General features: G+C 35.5%; 1 protein-coding gene across 2 annotated transcripts in view; it reads right to left on the bottom strand.

Annotated features, from left to right (window-relative positions):
- The window catches only part of col4a2 (collagen, type IV, alpha 2), a 71,698-nt gene that overhangs the window by 23,345 nt on the left and 29,495 nt on the right, over positions 1-18,858 (bottom strand). For both annotated transcript variants that reach the window (XM_053496132.1, XM_053496133.1), the window contains exons 5-10: positions 1,152-1,286; positions 959-1,003; positions 664-780; positions 454-522; positions 175-210; positions 13-66 (exon numbers count right to left, since the gene is read on the bottom strand). In XM_053496132.1, coding sequence (XP_053352107.1) covers positions 13-66; positions 175-210; positions 454-522; positions 664-780; positions 959-1,003; positions 1,152-1,286 — 456 coding nt within the window. The remainder of the gene's footprint in view (positions 1-12; positions 67-174; positions 211-453; positions 523-663; positions 781-958; positions 1,004-1,151; positions 1,287-18,858) is intronic.

Below are 18,858 nucleotides of genomic sequence, written 5' to 3'. Positions count from 1 at the left end.
CTACAAACTCACCTGGGCACCAGTGACACCTGGTCGGCCTGGATACCCTCTGCTTCCAGGAGGGCCCTATGTTTAACAAAAAATAATAATAATAATAAAGAAGCATTTAACAATAACTCTGAACAGTACCTCTGAGTATAACCTTTTGAAAAGGTTAGGTGATGTTTAACTTACCACAGGTCCTATAAATCCTGAAACTCCTCGATCACCCTAAAGTATAAAGAAAGTAAAAAAACATAAACACAAAAACATAAACACAAAAAAGATAACAAAATAAAAAAACATTTTATTGCAAATACTAATATATTAGTATAGAGAGCAGCTTGTCAAATCAATTAATATTAGTATGTACAGCAGTGATTTATATTAGCGCTTTTTATTCCTAAACATTTCTCCTGTCTTTGACTAAATTAAAAAAATCATATCATATTGCCGTATACAGATAACTCTTACCCGAAATCTCTCCATGTAAATGCTAATCTCTAGAGGATCCCCTTTCTCACCCTTCCTGCCTGGCCATCCCTGTGGAGGAATTGAAAAGAGAAATAGGAATAAAGATAGAGACGATTATATAAGGTTGTCAAATACCAAATAAAAATTCAGTCATGATTAATTGACATCTGACACTGTTCGTTCTAGCCAAAATTAATGCAATCTGTGTACATTTTCTCCAGGAGAACCACTAAATCCATCGATGCCAGGGTTTCCAGGATCTCCCCGAGTTCCATTACAGCCATCAGCACCAGGTTTTCCTCGAGAACCTTGCTGCCCTGGGTGACCCTGCATAGATGAGAGGTTAAGGTCAAAATGTGATACACATCTGTAATGTAAGACATTTTGTTTAGAATGTAACATGTGGTAAAGTAATCGGGGATGGTTTAAATGTGACAATCACCCAAAAATGTGTGTGTGTGTGTGTGTGTGTGTGTGTGTGCGCACTTGTGTGCTTATGACTTACTGGAATACCATTAGCTCCCGGAAAACCTGGACTTCCTATCAGTCCCTTCAAAAACAAAAAATATGCAGTGGGATGAACTTATTTGTTAGCTAACACATTTTTACTTCACCAACAACATTAATAATTAAAAATTAATTAAAGGTTTTAATCATTTTAAATTATATTATATTAAGCAGGCTAATGTTATACCCACCTGAGATCCTTTAGGGCCTGTAATGCCTTTTCCCCCTGAGTCACCCTTCTCTCCCTTAAAACCTTGCAGGCCAGGTTCACCTGCACGTCCTAGGGGCCCAGAAGGACCCTGAGGGCCAAGAGGACCAGGCTGGCCCTATAATTAAGGCAAAGAATGACATTACACTAAGGTTTAAGTACTTAGAATGCAGACATAAAAAAAGAAAAATATATATATAAACACAGCAAGCCGGGATAAAAATATAAATCAGTCATGTGAAGGAAAATAAGATAGAATATATTCAAAGGCAAGTGCAGTTATAAATTATACTGGTAATTGTTATGGATAAAAAGGGCTCACCTTATCAGTAGAAAGAGAAAATAGGCTATGAACCTGTATCTTGAATTTTCGGAGGATAATGAAATAAATATTACAACACCACAAAAGTGATTATGTATATAATTTTATAGGTGCATGTTTTAGTAAAATGAAAGGAATTTTTTTTTTGTTTTAATTTATAAACTTTTACATAACACTGGCAAAGTTCTCGAGAGTTCCAAATGAAAATATTACTTTTTAGATAGATAGATAAATAGATACACAGTGTATGTATGTTTGCATGACGTAACACTGAATATTGTCATTATTGTCATCTGTTACATAAAGGTGAGGTATTGTACAGTGCAATGGCGAATGGTAGGAATGATTTCCTGAACCATTCTTTGTGCTGCCTCTGTATGAGATCATGTAGTGGGATTTTAGGATGTAAGATGGATTTTCCAGGATTTTTTCTAGGAGTTTGTTCAGTGATCTGTTTTCTCTCACCGTCTCCAACCTGTCAAATTTGTGTCCAATTATGTGTTTAGCCTTGCAGATGATTTTATTTATTTTGCCTGCATCCCTGGCACTGAATCTGCTCCCCCAGCAGACCACAGCACTATATTTTAGACTGTTTGTAACCCAGTCTGTGAAAACCCAGCTCAAGTATTTTTTTTATGAGTCATTCTTTGATACATAAAAAGATATAGTATGATATGATGCATAGACATAAATAAAAAAAAATGACTTTGAGTTTTCAAAGACTGCGTCACAGTTATCGTGCATACCACAAAGAAAACGAGTTTATATTTACTTGTATTTAGTGCAATGACCCTGATTTTCACTCACAGCATGCTCTCCACCCGTCTTGCACATTGCTGTTGGATAACTTTATGCCACTCTTAGGGCAAAAATTCAAGCCGCTCAGTTTTATTTGATGGCTTGTGACCATCTTTCTTGATTGGATTACAAAAGTTTTCAGTGGGTTTAAGATCTGAAAATTGGGCTGGCCATTATAGGGTTTTTATCTGGCTGTCTTTCATCCACACTTTCATTGACCTGGCTGAGTGGTAAAGAGCATTGTCCTATTGGAAAAACCAATCCTCAGACTTGAGGAACATAGTCAGAACAGCAAAGGTTCTTCCAGGTTATCCTTGTATGTGACTTGATCCATGCATCCTTCACATTACAAATCTGCCCCAGTCCAACCTTGCTGAAGTTCCCCAGATCATTATTTATCCTCCTCCATATTTACATAACTGTAAAATAACCAGTTAATGTCCAAAGCTGAAAAATGGACTCATCAGAAAAGATGACTTTTCTCCATTTATCTACAGTCCAATTCCTCAAACATTCACCCTCTGTATGTAGCTTTGTGCCCCCAATGTCTGCTACTTGACCTTGTCCTTGTGGACTGCAGTCTTTGAAAGTTTAAGGACATAAACAACCTGATGCTCACTGTATCCCAGTGCCAGTAAAGGCAGAATTACCTCTTCTTCTCCTCACTTAAAACTTTTCTTTTTTGACTCTTTTGTCAGGGTCAATGGCTATTTTTTTTTAAATCCAGCTGGTCACACTGCAAGAAGAAAGTGGTAATCACAGCAGTGTTTTTAATATCCTCCTTATTAAATGATTAAAAATATTTGCTTTAAGTAATCATCTTATCAGTGACTTGTAAAGCAGAATAAGGTGTGCTTGTGTTGGAATTCAACACACACTGGAATGGAATGGCTGCCATAATTAAAAGTTGTACTTAAATATACTAAACATTTTGTAGTATATATAAATTACATAATTATGCTTTTTGTAATTTTAATTATCTAAATATCTATCTTATAGTTAATCACTGTTGGTACATGGCTATATTACTGTTATTATTCTGATTTAATACATACTGTATAAACACTAGATGGCAATATCCACCTACACTGCTTATGCGCTGTGTGGCCATGCAACACCGTCCAAGAGTGAACCACATGGAAAGTTGCTATTTCCAAGCTCTAATCATATTGTGGGTGGTTGAGCTTTATTCACACTAGCATATTGTTTTGGTTAATTTTTAAAACACAACATAGAAGCTGTGCCATTACCCTTTTCTTGTTGTGACTTGCAAAAAAGTGACCTAGTATTACCTCATTTATTTCTAATCCTGATAGAACATTATGATACTAAGATAACAATATTGCCTACTGTCTGTTGTAGCCATATCAGAGTAGAGTTTTAAGATTCTATATGTTACAGTACATTATATATATATACCTATATATAATGTACTGTAACATATATAAAAAAAAAATAAAAAAATAAAAAAAAAAAAATATATATATATATATATATATATATATATATATATATATATATTTTATTTTATTTTTTTTTCCTTCAACACATTTTCTGTGTTGATTTTATGTATCACTAAACTCATTAAGAAGTCATCCAAAGGATGGATTTAATTTAGGATAAATTTTTTTAAATTTATAAATCCTTAAAACTCTTTAGGGGTTAAATATTCTTATTACAAGTGTGTGTGTGTGTATATATGTATATATACAGAGGACTGGAAAAAGTTTTAGAGTGTCCACTTGCAGCTTATCATCAGCAACCAACTTAGTCACAGGCCAAACTAATGTCCGCTTACTTTGGTGAGATAGCTAAACACAAGTCACTGTCATGACCAATGAAATGATTTTGAACAAAACACAATGAAACCTTATATCCATTTTTGTCATTTAAACGAGTGCTAAGTTTCGGCAAGTATTATCTCAATGCAAGTCTTTAGTAATACCATTTAATTTATTCTTTCATTCATGCCTTTTTGTCTAGGTCATGGTAGACCCGGACACACTCCCAGGAATACTTTGTGTAAGGCAATACTTTGTGGAATACACCCTTGGGATTTTAGGCCTTTGGAACACACTATGCACAAACTTTAATAGCTAAAGCCATTTAGAATCACCAATACACTATATGTTTTTAGTAGGTGGAAGAAAACCAGATAACCCAAAGACACCCTACTAGACACATAGTTGTACCCTGAAGTCAGCACTGAAATGGGAACCAAGGAGCTATGCGACAGCAATGTTACTTGTTGTGCCACCATGTTGCCCTCTACAGACAGTTATTTTTTTTTAGAATGACTGCATCTGATTTGGGGCGTGCTCTGTGTCTTACCAGTGCTGGATGCTAAATCCCAGTGATTATTCTAATAAAACTTCTGAGTGATAAGAGTTGTAAAGTAGAACATCTGTCAGAGCATAACTAAGGAGACTAAAGAAGGTAAGGTGCTGCAACTCATTATAGTCTAAAACCACAGGGGAAAGTTGGTATTTTTTTAAATACATATGAAGAACTGCTAGTGTGCCCAGGTCTGTAGTGGATCCTATGTGTTGAGACTTGCACTGTACACTGTGATGGAGCTGAAATAGCCCACTTCACTGACATCTGCACTGATAGCCAGAGCTGCTATCTCAAATGCACACTTGAAACACAGTCTGTCTACATCTGCTCCTGCCAGAATATGGGCACATAGAGAAAGATTAGAGGTGTAATTAGGGCCAAAAAAAGCTATGTGTGATGAAAGGCATGGGGTTTTAAAGGAAAGCTCTATGGGTAGCAAAGGTTTGTTTCAACAATAAAACAAATATCCCCTTATTTACATCCATACTGACTAAATGATTGCATTTAGTTCTCATTATATGATAAAAAGTCCTCAATTAAAGTTTTGGTTGAACTACACCTTTTGTTTTTGTTTTTTTTACTCTTCGTATATGAAATAGGATAATCATTTTACTGAAGTTCAGGGGTAGATCAGTGGTTAAGCATTGGACTACAGTTCAGAAGGTCCCAGGTTTAAACTCCATGACCACCAAATTACTGATTTAGTAAAAAAAAAATGTTAGAATCTATTAGAACTCAGGTTCAGATCTAAGTCACAAATCCCACCATCGCTCAAAAAGCAGTACACAAAGCAAATGTCAGGATATACAGTAAATAAAGATAATAGTATGCTTTAATTCTGAAGGATTTTCAAACATATTTAAAGCAAAAATGAGCTGAAAGTCATTTGGACTTTATGAATAACAGGATCCTTGGGAGCGCATTTTGCCACTTTGGGGTTCTGACCAGGAGGTCTGGATCATGTCCAAACAAAAGACGCTGTTACCTCTAGGGCAAAACTCGCAACAAATCTACTGAAACAACCATAAATATATTTTTGCCCCAAGGAAAAGCTGTTTAATATATTACAACCATTTCATTATAATTAGTGACCTGGAAAAGGTCTTATGCTTAAATTGCTACTCATATTTCAGTGGGCGATGGTAAATACTTTACTTGAAAGTAAATCCAGTCAGGAAGGATATTTTTGGTAGGATTACTGAAACCTCAAATCAAAATGATAGACAGTATGCATGCATTTGTGTAAATATTGAGTGACTGATTAGAGCTTTAAAGTGCAAAGTACTTCTTAAATATGTTTGTCCTTATGTCACTCTAGTCAGTGCCACCTGGGAATTTATTTAATAAAAACAACTTCAAAGAGGAGTGCAGTGGATGTTGGTTTTGACAGGTCGCCACTGTTTAACTACTTCTGCATGTCAAGTACTAACACAGGTTTTCTGTTAGACCAGTGACACTTCTCCATTTGCTCACACAAACACGGGGATTTGAGGTTTTCTCATGATGCCAGTAGTAACAACCAAGTTTGTGCATGAACTGAACTGAATCATCGCAAATGTAGAAGTGGAGAGCCTTCACACCAGGGAATGTTTTGACTGTGTTTGCCCAAAGATGTGGACATGCATCATGTTTATTAGTATAAAAGTATGTAGATGAAGTCCAAACACTAGGCACTGACTCTTTGTAGTTTTATATCTCTGCCATACCTAACAAACTGTTTATGTGGGCTTTGTCACAAGATCGCCTGCCTTATAGACACAAGAGATTTATGGAATTAACTTCATATTCTCTAATATTCTTCTAGTTTGTTTGTTTCCAAAATAATAAATTTAATGTATGTCTAACAAATAGTTTGTTAATGTAGTTTAGGTTTTCTGTAACTCTATAGCAATGACTTACCTGAGACAAAGGTCTCTTTTAATATCTGCCAGTAATAACTGTGATAACTGATCTGATGTCAGTGTGTGAACAACAGCAAACTATGCCAAGAGACAGAATTTTAAGGACAACCTGTGTGTTTTCTCAGCCATGTCAGACATAATTTAATTCAGAAAAGGCTATTAATTAGCTGACAGGTGTCCCGGGAGCTGAAAAAACATGTGCTGGGCAGGTGCAGAGAACCACTGCTATATACCACAAGGCATTTAGCTCTAAACACACACAACCCCCACACCCACTCACACACACTAATCTTTCTTTTTTTAAACACATCAACTTCCTTAGTGTGTACACTTCCCCAATAAGAAACACAAAATTTATATAAAAAATTATTAGTAAATCAAATTCACTGTTTTAGGCTTTCATGGTATTTTGAAATTAAGATTAAAGATTAATTTTAATTAAATATACATGAGAGTAAGTCTACTATAGACATTGGTTGTATAAAAAAAGGGAATCTGGTTATTGTGTCTCTCATGTTCAGGCCCTCAGTATTGATCCCATGTTGAGTTTCTATCTGCTTTCTATTAGTTAGAGTTGGAGCCCAGACCACGTGGCCTAGTTTTAACAGCATCAGATGCAGGAGACTTCAAACCCTCAACTAAGTAAAGAAAACAACTAAGATTTACAGAGTACAACACATGCCATTCAGGTGAAAAATCTCAGATCTATGATGTACTGTATATAAATCACAGACATTTCTGAATCTGAAACCTGACAGATTTACAGTATGTTAACCCAAACTAAATAGGACACAGACTAAGAGGATGCAGGGAAAAAGAGTATAATGAAAGTTACACATCGATATACAGTAAAAGGAACATCCAGCAATCAGCAGGGAAGCAAAAACGGCGCCAAACCTAATCACAAACGTAACGGAAGGGAGTGGGCTACTGTGTGCCAATCCCTCTAGAAAATGCAGACGAAATGCTTAAAGAGGGTGTGGGATAGGGTGATTACTCAAGTCATAGCTGGTGAAAGGCTGTAAGTATACAACATATATCATCATGCTAAGGGTGAACTCTCAGCGCTCTCAAATTCAGAGAAAACAATCACAGACCATTTCCTGTTCCTCTTACTCTCTTTCAGTCACATGCCGTTATTTTCTTTTCACATAAATCTTTTTTGTTTCACTATCTCACCCCATGACCTCATTAAGTTTCTCATTCAGGTTTTTCTTTCAAGACAACAGTATTGTCTTGCTTTTAAAATCAGGTCGTCGTTTCGCTGCATACTACCAGAAATCAGAATTTTATTATCTCTTATTTCGTTGGATAATCCAACAGGAATTAGTCTAAGGAGTAAAAAAAAATAAAAAATAAAAAAATGCATGGAAGGTCTCAGGAAGGAATCTGATGAGTTTAAAATGAGGTGAATAGTAAAGAATAGTAATAACACAATAAAAAAATAATTAAACAACCCAAAACTAAATACAACGCACTTAAATTAGGTTCTATAATCTGCACTGTAATTTCCAGTCCAAATGTTCTTCCTCCGAGCACACCTGATTCAGGTAATGAAGCAGAACGTGTGCAACTGCTACTTTAATACTAGCGTTATTGCCTTCTACTATCGAAATCTTCATAAAAAATAATCTTATTATTAAAAAGTCAAACTTTCATTTTAAATGCTTAATTCTTACTGAACCTGAGCAAGGTACACTGTTTGTCTGGAGTTCTGCATGTTCTCTACATGTCCACAAAGGTTTCCCTTAATTTTTTTGATAATATTTTATAATTCATAATTATTTATGAATTCATCGATACCTAATAGACAATTAATACCTCAATTATTTTTTTTTTGTAGTTCCGTAAATGCACAGCAGCATGTCACTGACCTGTGTTAAACCGTTGTGAAAGTTTTTCATTTATTCTGCTCTTTAATTACATTTGATTTGGTCTAATTAAATTAGAATTAATCAATCTCTATTCAGTTTTTCTATGTACAATTTATTCCAGTGCAACAGATGTAACATGTCAATGTGCATTCCAGAAACGTGAAGAACAGGCTATTCTACTCGGAATTCAGGCAAATTCCAGGTTTCCCTGTCACACATGTGTGAGAGCAGTAGTCTGTTCCAGGGCGGAGATCCAAGCGGTAGTGTTGTATGCCTTAGTCCCGGATCTTATTAGTCATAGGAGCTGCTTTAAAACCCCAAAGCTAGTCTGTATGTTCCTTACGCCCCCACCCACATACACATGCTGTCCCAGAGCACCACAGCACTGGCGTGGGAAACTGAAGGGAAAAAACAGAGAAGGAAGGAAAGAGAGCGAGAATAAGACAACAGGAAAAACAGAAATGGGCCTACTTTTTTCTTTAGCATCTGGATTGTAAATGGACTATGAATGTAGTGCAGGTAGTATGCGTTAAAATGATGAAATGATGACGGACATGCTGGCATCTTTCAGCTTCTATCCAAGTAAAGCATCAAACATAACAATCTAGAGCATTCTAAGATTTTAACATCCACTAAACCACAGATATGTGGTCCAAAATGTCCAAATGCTTTTTTAGGAGATACTGTACAGTAGATTTAGATAGGTAACATTTCTAGCTTTCCAAACTTTTTAAGCTACTATAGTAAAGGATAGTGCATTTAAGTGCATATTAAGGCAGTACATTTATAAACTAAATATAACATTTAATGTAATTTTTAAATATAAAAATGTAATGTCAAATAGAAATGTGACTAATTTATTACTCTAATAAATTCAGATTTTCAAGCTGATTTTAATAATGAAAAACTAGAATCTTTCTGAAGCTACTATGAGGTGTAGTAATTTCAGAAAGCTTTCTGGATTTAAGATTTTATGTAGTTTATATATAAAAAATTAAGTAAATTCCAAGATTTCATACATAAAATATAAAAAGGTTCAGAAATGCTATCATTAGAAAGGCAATGAGCTACAAAAATATGGGAGTGTATAAAGTCTGTGAATGAGGATGAAATGTCATATGTAATATTATGTAATCATGTACTTGTATTCATAAATACATAAATATCATTCGGCTATGTATACAGACTTAAGTCCAATTGTTACATATATTTTTAATGCAGTAAAAGTTTTTCTTATTTAGGGTTTAAATTTGATGCCCTTTAATAAAATACATATATTTATGTAGATACATGGTGGCCTAAAAAGTCTAGATTTATAGCGAATGATGGCTTCCAACTTCTCTTGTGGATGACAAATAATGAATAATAACTATAAACAAAACATTCAAATGAGTTCTCAAAGTTGATGGGTTGGAACCAGGAAAAGTGAGCCAGCAAAAGAATGAGCCAGCAAAAGAATCTGATCGACAAGAGCTAAATTGTGATGGCTGATTAGATGACTGGGGCAAAGCATCTTTATATAAATGTTCAATAACTTTAATTTAATATTTAATTAATTTTAAACATCCATACTTAATATCATGCATTATTCCTTGGTCCATATATTAATGTGGTCGTATAAGCGGTCGTATAAGCCGTATAAGCATTTCACTGCATATCGTACTGTGTGTGACTGTGTATGTGACAAAAAATAAATAGATTTAAAATGTAAGCAAATTTGTGATATTGACCATGCTAACTGCTTTGTACAAACAATACAACGTACAGATTTTTCCCCATGTGCAATCCCATCAATTAAAGCATGTGTTCAGATGAATTAAAAATTTTAAACACAATCCTTTTTTCTCTATTTGTTGTCAGTAATGTCATGTGTAATGAAAGATGTACAAAATTAGCAAAGAATACAAAATAAAAACATTTTCACAAGTGGTCACAGACTTTGTGACCCCATTGCATTTACACTGTCTGCTACTTGAATGTTACAGTATAGTGGTTATAACAACAGTCATGCGGTAGCACTGGCCCAACTCAAGTTGCTTTTAAAAAAAAAAAAAAAGGAAAAAAAAAAAACAACTTATGTTTAGATGGTTAATACAAACCGGATTCCAAAAAAGTTGTGACACTATACAAATCGTGAATAAAAACTGAATGCAATGATGTGGAGGTGCCAACTTCAAAAATTTTATTCAGAATAGAACATAAATCACGGAACAAAAGTTTAAACTGAGAAAATGTATCATTTTAGGGGAAAATATGTTGATTCAAAATTTCATGGTGTCAACAAATCCCAAAAAAGTTGGGACAAGGCCATTTTCACTTACAACACTCAACAGACGTCTGGGGACCGAGGAGACCAGTTTCTCAAGTTTAGAAATAGGAATTCTCTTCCATTCTTGTCTAATACGGGCCTCTAACTGTTCAATCGTCTTGGGCCTTCTTTGTCGCATCTTCCTCTTTATGATGCGCCAAATGTTCTCTATAGGTGAAAGATCTGGACTACAGACTGGCCATTTCAGTACCCGGATCCTTCTCCTACGCAGCCATGATGTTGTGATTGATGCAGAATTTGGTCTGGCATTATCTTGTTGAAAAATGCAGGGTCTTCCCTGACAGAGATGACGTCTGGATGGGAGCATACATTGTTCTAGAACTTGGATAAACCTTTTAGCATTGATGGTGCTTTTCCAGACATGCAAACTGCCTATGCCACACGCACTCATGCAACCCCATACCATCAGAGATGCAGGCTTCTGAACTGAGCGTTGATAACAACTTGGGTTGTCCTTGTCCTCTTTGGTCCGGATGACAGGCGTCCCAGATTTCCAAAAAGAACTTCGAATCGTGACTCCTCTGACCACAGAACAGTCTTCCATTTTGCCACTCTCCATTTTAAATGATCCCTGGCCCAGTGAAAATGCCTGAGCTTGTGGATCTTGCTTAGAAATGGCTTCTTCTTTGCACTGTAGAGTTTCAGCTGGCAACGGCGGATGGCACGGTGGATTGTGTTCACTGACAATGGTTTCTGGAAGTATTCCTGAGCCCATTCTGTGATTTCCCTTACAGTAGCATTCCTGTTTATGGTGCAGTGTCATTTAAGGGCCCGTAGATCACGGGCATCCAGTATGGTTTTACGCCCTTGACCCTTACGCACAGAGATTGTTCCAGATTCTCTAAATCTTCGGATGATGTTATGCACAGTTGATGATGATAACTGCAAAGTCTTTGCAATTTTTCGCTGGGTAACACCTTTCTGATATTGCTCCACTATCTTTTTTGCGCAACATTGTGGGAATTGGTGATCCTCTACCCATCTTGGCTTCTGAGAGACACTGCCACTCTGAGAAGCTCTTTTTATATCCAATCATGTTTCCAATTGACCTAATTAGTGTTAATTGGTCTTCCAGCTTCTCGTTATGCTCAAATTTACTTTTTCCAGCCTCTTATTGCTACTTGGCCAAACTTTTTTGGGATTTGTTGACACCATGAAATTTTGAATCAACATATTTTTCCCTTAAAATGATGCATTTTCTCAGTTTAAACTTTTGTTCCGTGATTTATGTTCTATTCTGAATAAAATATTAGAAGTTGGCACCTCCACATCATTGCATTCAGTTTTTATTTATAATTTGTATAGTGTCCCAACTTTTTTGGAATCTGGTTTATAAGTGATTTTTGTCAAATAATGTCTAAGCAATTCTTAAGTTGTCTATCTATTTTGTTTGAAATGTACCTACAGGTGTGAACTGAATACAGATATACAAGAACTGTATAAACTACAGGTTTACAACTCTGGTCCTAGATTACTTACTTTTTGCTCCCTGCTTCCAACATACTTGATTCAATTAACCAGCCAAATAACTGGGATTAAAGTATTGAGAGCTAGGAAACAGTACTCCAGGACCAGGGTTGGGAACGCGTCCTTTAAAGAACTGAAAAACAGACTATGGATACAGGGAGTTGATTTCTTGAAGAGGCAGTAAAGGGCAATACACATAAAGGAACTATTAGATTATCATTACATGATAATTAAGTAATTAGCCATTTCACTAATTATGGTATTTAGATTATTACAAAACTTTGCAATAAACAAAAGAAATATTTGCCATTTCTATCTAAAGGTATCAAATAGGCTGACATTTGGTTGACCCTAAGGTGGCCTTTACATTCTTCAGATAAACTTTCCTCTGCTTTAGGATCACAGGAGGTCAAGAGCCATGTGAAGTAAACAACAAGCAACAATGTTGTTCAATGTAAAAAATGTGTACTGTCATGACTTAGACAGTAGATACCAATAAAAGGTACTATATTTATACTATATATACCAACTTTAAGGTACTATAATTTAAGTACTCCAATTTTTTCCTTTCTACAATAAAGTAGTTATAAATTAAATTTTTTATTTCAACTGTATTTGAAGTGTGGCACACACATATAGAAGGTACCACAAATAGCTGAACCAGTAGACATCCTGTGCTCATTTGCCTATAATGAGTTTTGGCACTGAGAACGCCCTGAGAACTGTCCAGCTCCTCGTCTTTGTCTTTAAATGGTAAACTGCAGCTTCGGTTTGTTCAGAGCCCCACTGGGTGCCAATAAACACAGAGCCGCAGAGACAAAAAGCAAGACAGCATTAGAAGAAGGAGAAATGGTGTGTGAGGAAGTCCAGAGCCACATGCATGTGTGAAGAGAATGTTAGTGCCCATGCTAACAGACAAGTAGAGACTCAGACGCACACAAAAACCCATATACAGTCACATTCAACCCTGTTCAGGTCATCACAGTTTCCACAGCAGTTTAAAACAAGCAGGATATCCATATCAGGAGTTGACTAATGCTATACATTTTGTAAGGACATGTTTAAAAAAAAAGACATCTACTGCTAAAACTACAGCTACTTCATTTTTGTTTTTTTTCTAACAGACCGTATGAACTACAGTAAATTGCTTTTAGACAGAAATCTTTAAATAGACAATGTTAGGTATACAACATACAGTATGAATCTAAATCTAGTTTGAGTATGTGACCTCTCATGGGTAACATAAGGAAAGACTGCAGAACACAAAATTATGGGAAACTCCATGACCTTATCATCTAAAATCAAACATACTGTGTACAAAAACTTTTTGGGCCCAGGGGTCAGAATGTCAGAGTATATGTTTAAAAAGTCTTCTTGGTTCAGATTCAATATGAGTCTCAACAGACAGCTGGTTCCCATATCTCAACAGGGATATTGTGCAAAATATGTCTGGAGTATGTGAGAAACGTGACTCATCCTGATCTTGCTTCTAATTCAGTCTGTCAGTCTGTCTGTCTGTCTGTCTGTCTATCTATCTATCTATCTATCTATCTATCTATCTATCTATCTAACTAACTAACTAACAGTTTCTGCCACACAGAAATACAGTATATTATAAAAAAGAAGAAATGTCTGTCTAAGGTTTCCACTACTTTGTTTATTTAATAAATATCTGGAAATTTTGTACCTGTGTGCAAAGCCTTTGAAGTATGGTCATATTTACATTGATCCTAAAGATGACTATTTCATAAGCACAACACCATGGGATCAAATGGAGCAAAAAAACCTTTCACATCTGCATGTGGTATTTTTAAAGGAAAACCCAGTTGGGGAACTGAAGTTGGTTTTACCATCCTTTCACAGGCGCTCTTTATTTAGCCTATGACTTTCTTTGACCATAACATATCTGCTCTTTGAGAAATGTGACAATTCATATAAATTTGTGGTGGTGGTGGGAGTTTCTCTCACACAGTTGCACCGAATATCCCCATGATTTTCTCGCATACATGCTGTTTATTCCCAATGACCTGTTTACAGGGTACAGGATAGGCCTCCCTGGGAGAAGAGTATCAGCCATGGTTTGGTTTGCTAATTCAGTAACGGATATCTCTCATTTGGGAAGTCCTGAGTCTAAACAGGAAAAATGAGGAGAGAGGAGAGAATGACAGGCAACATGTGGGTGTCTTTTGACCTTCTGAGTCAGAGACTCTTCTGTTGTGTTCAATCCAATTTCTCCTCTCTGTTTCTCTTGATTATACGATAACTATAAATCTCTTACTTCTCTCGATTACATGATAAATATGAACTTAATCGGTTAGAAAGTGATGAAGGAAGTTTGGCAAAATAGTTCTGTATTTATAATAATAATTCAGTCTCAAAATAATATGGTCTTTATACAAGGACTGTACTTGAATACATAGACAATTTATTTGAGAAAATAAAAAGGTTAATGTCCCAAAAGGTTAATGTCTTCCTTCTTAGAATTGTGTAACGCTAAGGTCACTGGACCTTTTTAAAATACAAATTAGCCCATGAAAACTGGTGAAATGAAACTTCGTTTGTAGCACGGGCACTATAATTCTGGAACCTGATACTTTTAAATCAAAATCGTCATGGGAGAATGCCATGGGTAATTCCACTGAGGATGGCAAATGTGCAGTTGTTTCAGAGCGCTCCAAAATCTTGGCAAGGTCAACATTCATCATTCATAAAATGTGATGTGACTGAACCTCCATGGATCTACTCAAAAACTATTTACAGGAGGCCTTTATAAAAGGCTGTGTTTGATTTTTGTACAATACCTAAAAGTACTAACAAGCCTATGAGCTAAAAGTTGGATGAGACATGGGTACATGTACTTTCTGTAGTGATTTTGTGGAGTTAAAACCAGCAACCCAAACAAATATTTTCTTACTAAAACATAGCTTTTAATCATCATATTAAAACAATATAAATGAAACTAAGGATTTCTAATACAGTCCTCTGCAAATCATTATGTGTTCATTCATCAATCCATTCATCTTCAGTAGTAGCTAGCCATAGCTGTGGTGGATATGGAGCCACTCCACAGAGAATGTGGCATAATTTTAAATGCATTAAATGATTTGGTTTTAAAATATGGCAGTTAAAATCTTGTAACTGAATATAGTTATGGTAGTGAAGAGGTTTTGAAATAAACGGTTGCGCAGAGATTTTTTTTTCAGTCCTGCACCGGCTTTTTGCTTTGAGGCTGCATTCTTTTCTCTCCAGGGCATGTATTCTCTACACTGTGAACTAGTGTTTATGCTCCTCTCATTATGTTTAGACTTCACCATAATTAGTCCACCACACGTGCAAAACCATGTGCCTCAGTCTGCTGACAAGGATGAGCATGCTCAGACCAACAGAATAGGAGCTACAACCCAAACCGACTGAAGCTGTTTCTATACACAAGCAATAAAACAACCATTTGTGTTATTAAATTAAATATTATTATCTAAATGTCCCGTAAAAGAATAAGAAATAAGGTAGAGTTGATCTTTTGTCTTGAAGTGTTGAAGTCTTTAAAATCTTTGCAAGATCAACAATCATCATTGTGATCTGACTAAACCTCTATGGATCTATGCAAAAACTATTAATAAAGGAATACTTCATAAAAGGGTGTGTATAATTTTTGTAACATCTCTGGATGTTATGTGTACACGTACATACTGTACGTGTGAATCTGAATGCATGCGTACTGGCTAGGGCCTCTTGTATCCCAGAGGTCTTTGAGGCCAGCCACCTGTGTAGTTGCCTCAGAATTCAGGAATGGACTGTTTGTGGTCCTGCACAGAGTGGACAGGGCCCAGCTGCAGTGTAAATGAACTTTACACTACAATATGAGGATAAAAAACTACACAAACTAACCAGTCACTAAGTGGTTTTGGCATTATCTCATGTCGTAATGAAAATTGACAGAACTGCCTATTATTGTTATTACTATTGCATAAGAAATCTACATCATCAAACACATAAACTTTGATTTTTTTTTAATAAAACTTGCACAAGTTTTGGAACGATATGCAGGAATTTATTGGAAACATTAAGCAGATACATGAAAAAAACGGAAATGCATGTGATCCTATGAAAGCAAAAGGCAACAAACTGAGCCAAGCAAAGCGCTATTTAAAGTAATCAAACTAACAGACATCAAACTTTAAAAGCTATCCAATAAACAGCAGGCTAGAAATCTCAATTGAGCATTACTAATAGTGAATTACTGTAACAGTCTATGTTCCATGTTATATCAATCATGGAAATGTCTGTTGTTCATTACCTGGATACCAGTTCTGGAAAATAGAGTTCATGGACTCTAATGTCAGTGACAAGATTGCATTCTGGGAATTGGAGTTTAATATGGTGAGCGGTAATTTTATAGAATACCAGTTAACTACATTAAGAATAGGTTTTAATAAATATTAAATATTATTTTAAAATCAATACTAAAACCTAGTTGACTGTTAAATCTAGGTCACAGTATATTAAAGATCATAGATCCTAGGAATAGTTAGCTAGCCTAAAAGAAAACTTGAAAACAAGATCATTGCAATTTAAAACACCGAAAATTCATGGTCTGTAACCAATGCAGTGAGCAACTGTGTGCAGAAACTCTTACTTTCTCATGGACAAACATGACTTCTCTCAGTCCAGCTGTTCTAAAGTCACTATGCATTAGCAGAATAAATCAGCAATCTGGGCTTAGATCCAAATGTGGGCAAGCTAATGCCTGCCAGGATGTGTTTTCTGTTTTAAATCACTCAGGCTTGCACACTTGGACTGAGATCAAATGTTCTCCTGTCTATCACCAATCTGGTCAAACTCACTATTTCAAATCAGGAACAGCAGCACACCAATTACCTTGTTGCTTTGATTGTTCCTCCAGAAGATTTGCGTTTATCAGAAAAGGGATGCTCCACCAAGGAGCCAGCATGAATGTGTATTGCATGAAACTAGCTCAGGGCTAGCCCCAGGGAGCACAGAAAGGATGTAATGAGAAGCATATGGTTTAATGATGGTGAACCGATGTTGTGTTTAAGTTTTGCATGTATAGTTTTTAGGAGTGCATTTAAACTATTTAACTGGGCAAAAAAAAGTTAACACATGAGAAGGGTGCGCATAATATAAAATAAAATCAGGAGCGAATAAGGTTAATATTGTATTATATTGTACTGAAGTCATATGGGTGCCCTGGATGTATTATGAAACTTATTAGAGCTGTCGGGAAGCACAGAAAAATGTGTGTTGTCACTATGGTGTGACAAAAATACACGTATCCACATTTTCTGTCCAGATATGACCACTAAAGCAAGAGAGAAAATGAAATAAATAGGATGTGGATGTGCAAGAAATGATGTGTAGAAATTCTCCTTTGATTACATTTCACAGTTCTTGACTCTCTTTAAAATATATAACAAATTAATTTCTTCATCTCTGACCTCTGTTTTAAAGAAGCAATCCATAGAGTACTATTAATTCACTGACAGCATTTTCCTTCATGTGTTCTCCAACCAATCCCACCTTACATGTTACCTTTTATGCAAAAGGGGTAGAATAAAGCAGCTCAGGTTTGGCTGGGAGTGCAGCTAATTTCAAGGCCATAAAAATGTTTCCTTTATTGCAAAACAAAGAAACTAAAAATATCTATTTGACTCATTATAGGTCACTTAATAAAATACAAAAGACTGTAATTCCAGGCTCAAACTGTGTGAAACAAGACCATGCAAGATAACAATGCATGAACGTTTAAAGACAGAACAAATAGATCACAGTGGTGCCATAAATGTGTTAGCTATTAGGCTAACACATGTTTAAAAACCTCATCTGCACCAAATAAATGGCATTAATCAAGTAGAACGCCAAATGTTTCTGACTTTTATGCTTCTGGATGATTACACTAAACTGTACAGAGAACAGTGACTCACATTTTCCTCTTCATCACTGAAGTCAGTATTACTCATGCTCTGACGTTTATTTACTGAAGTCATTCTTACTTGCTCACACTGCACTGGAAACCAGTGACCAATAAAAATGACTACATTGCCTGATAGTAATTTATTTAAAGGATTTAAAGTAACTCTTAGTCAGGTGTAACACTTTTATTTGAACAGATTCTGTATGATGAAAATTACATAAAAATACTAAAAGGACATAAAAAATTTAATCTGTTTAAACTGTTCTCCTAAAGTCACAATTTTGTGTTTGGCATAAAACATTTGCTAAATCTACTTAATAGTGTAGAATACATGACAGAAACAATTCATGATGATAAACATTGCCCCACAACATGATTTAAAAAACAGAACGTCACTTTGGGAACTGGTATTGAGTGCACTGTTCAATTGGAGTGGAGTCTATTTATTGCATTTCCCTGCCTGCTAGTTGTTCCCAATTATGCCAAGTCTGAATAATATGAATATTTATCTGTATACTGTATACCTTAGTAAAATAATAAAAAATATATAGATATCTATAAAAAAAAATATTGGTAAAGTTAGTGTTCCTATTTGTGCAACAGCATTTAAATATATGCCTTTACATTCACTTTATTAACTTCATATATAACATTTGCTGCCATGTCCTTTTATTCATATTGCATTTTGTACAGTTTTTTGGCATTACAGCCTGTGATGTCTTTGGATTTT

Source organism: Clarias gariepinus, chromosome 5 (genome assembly GCF_024256425.1).
Source record: "Clarias gariepinus isolate MV-2021 ecotype Netherlands chromosome 5, CGAR_prim_01v2, whole genome shotgun sequence".
NCBI classification, from domain to species: domain Eukaryota; kingdom Metazoa; phylum Chordata; class Actinopteri; order Siluriformes; family Clariidae; genus Clarias; species Clarias gariepinus.
Note: the sequence above shows the minus strand (reverse complement) of the source record. Positions and strands in the feature narration are given on the sequence as shown.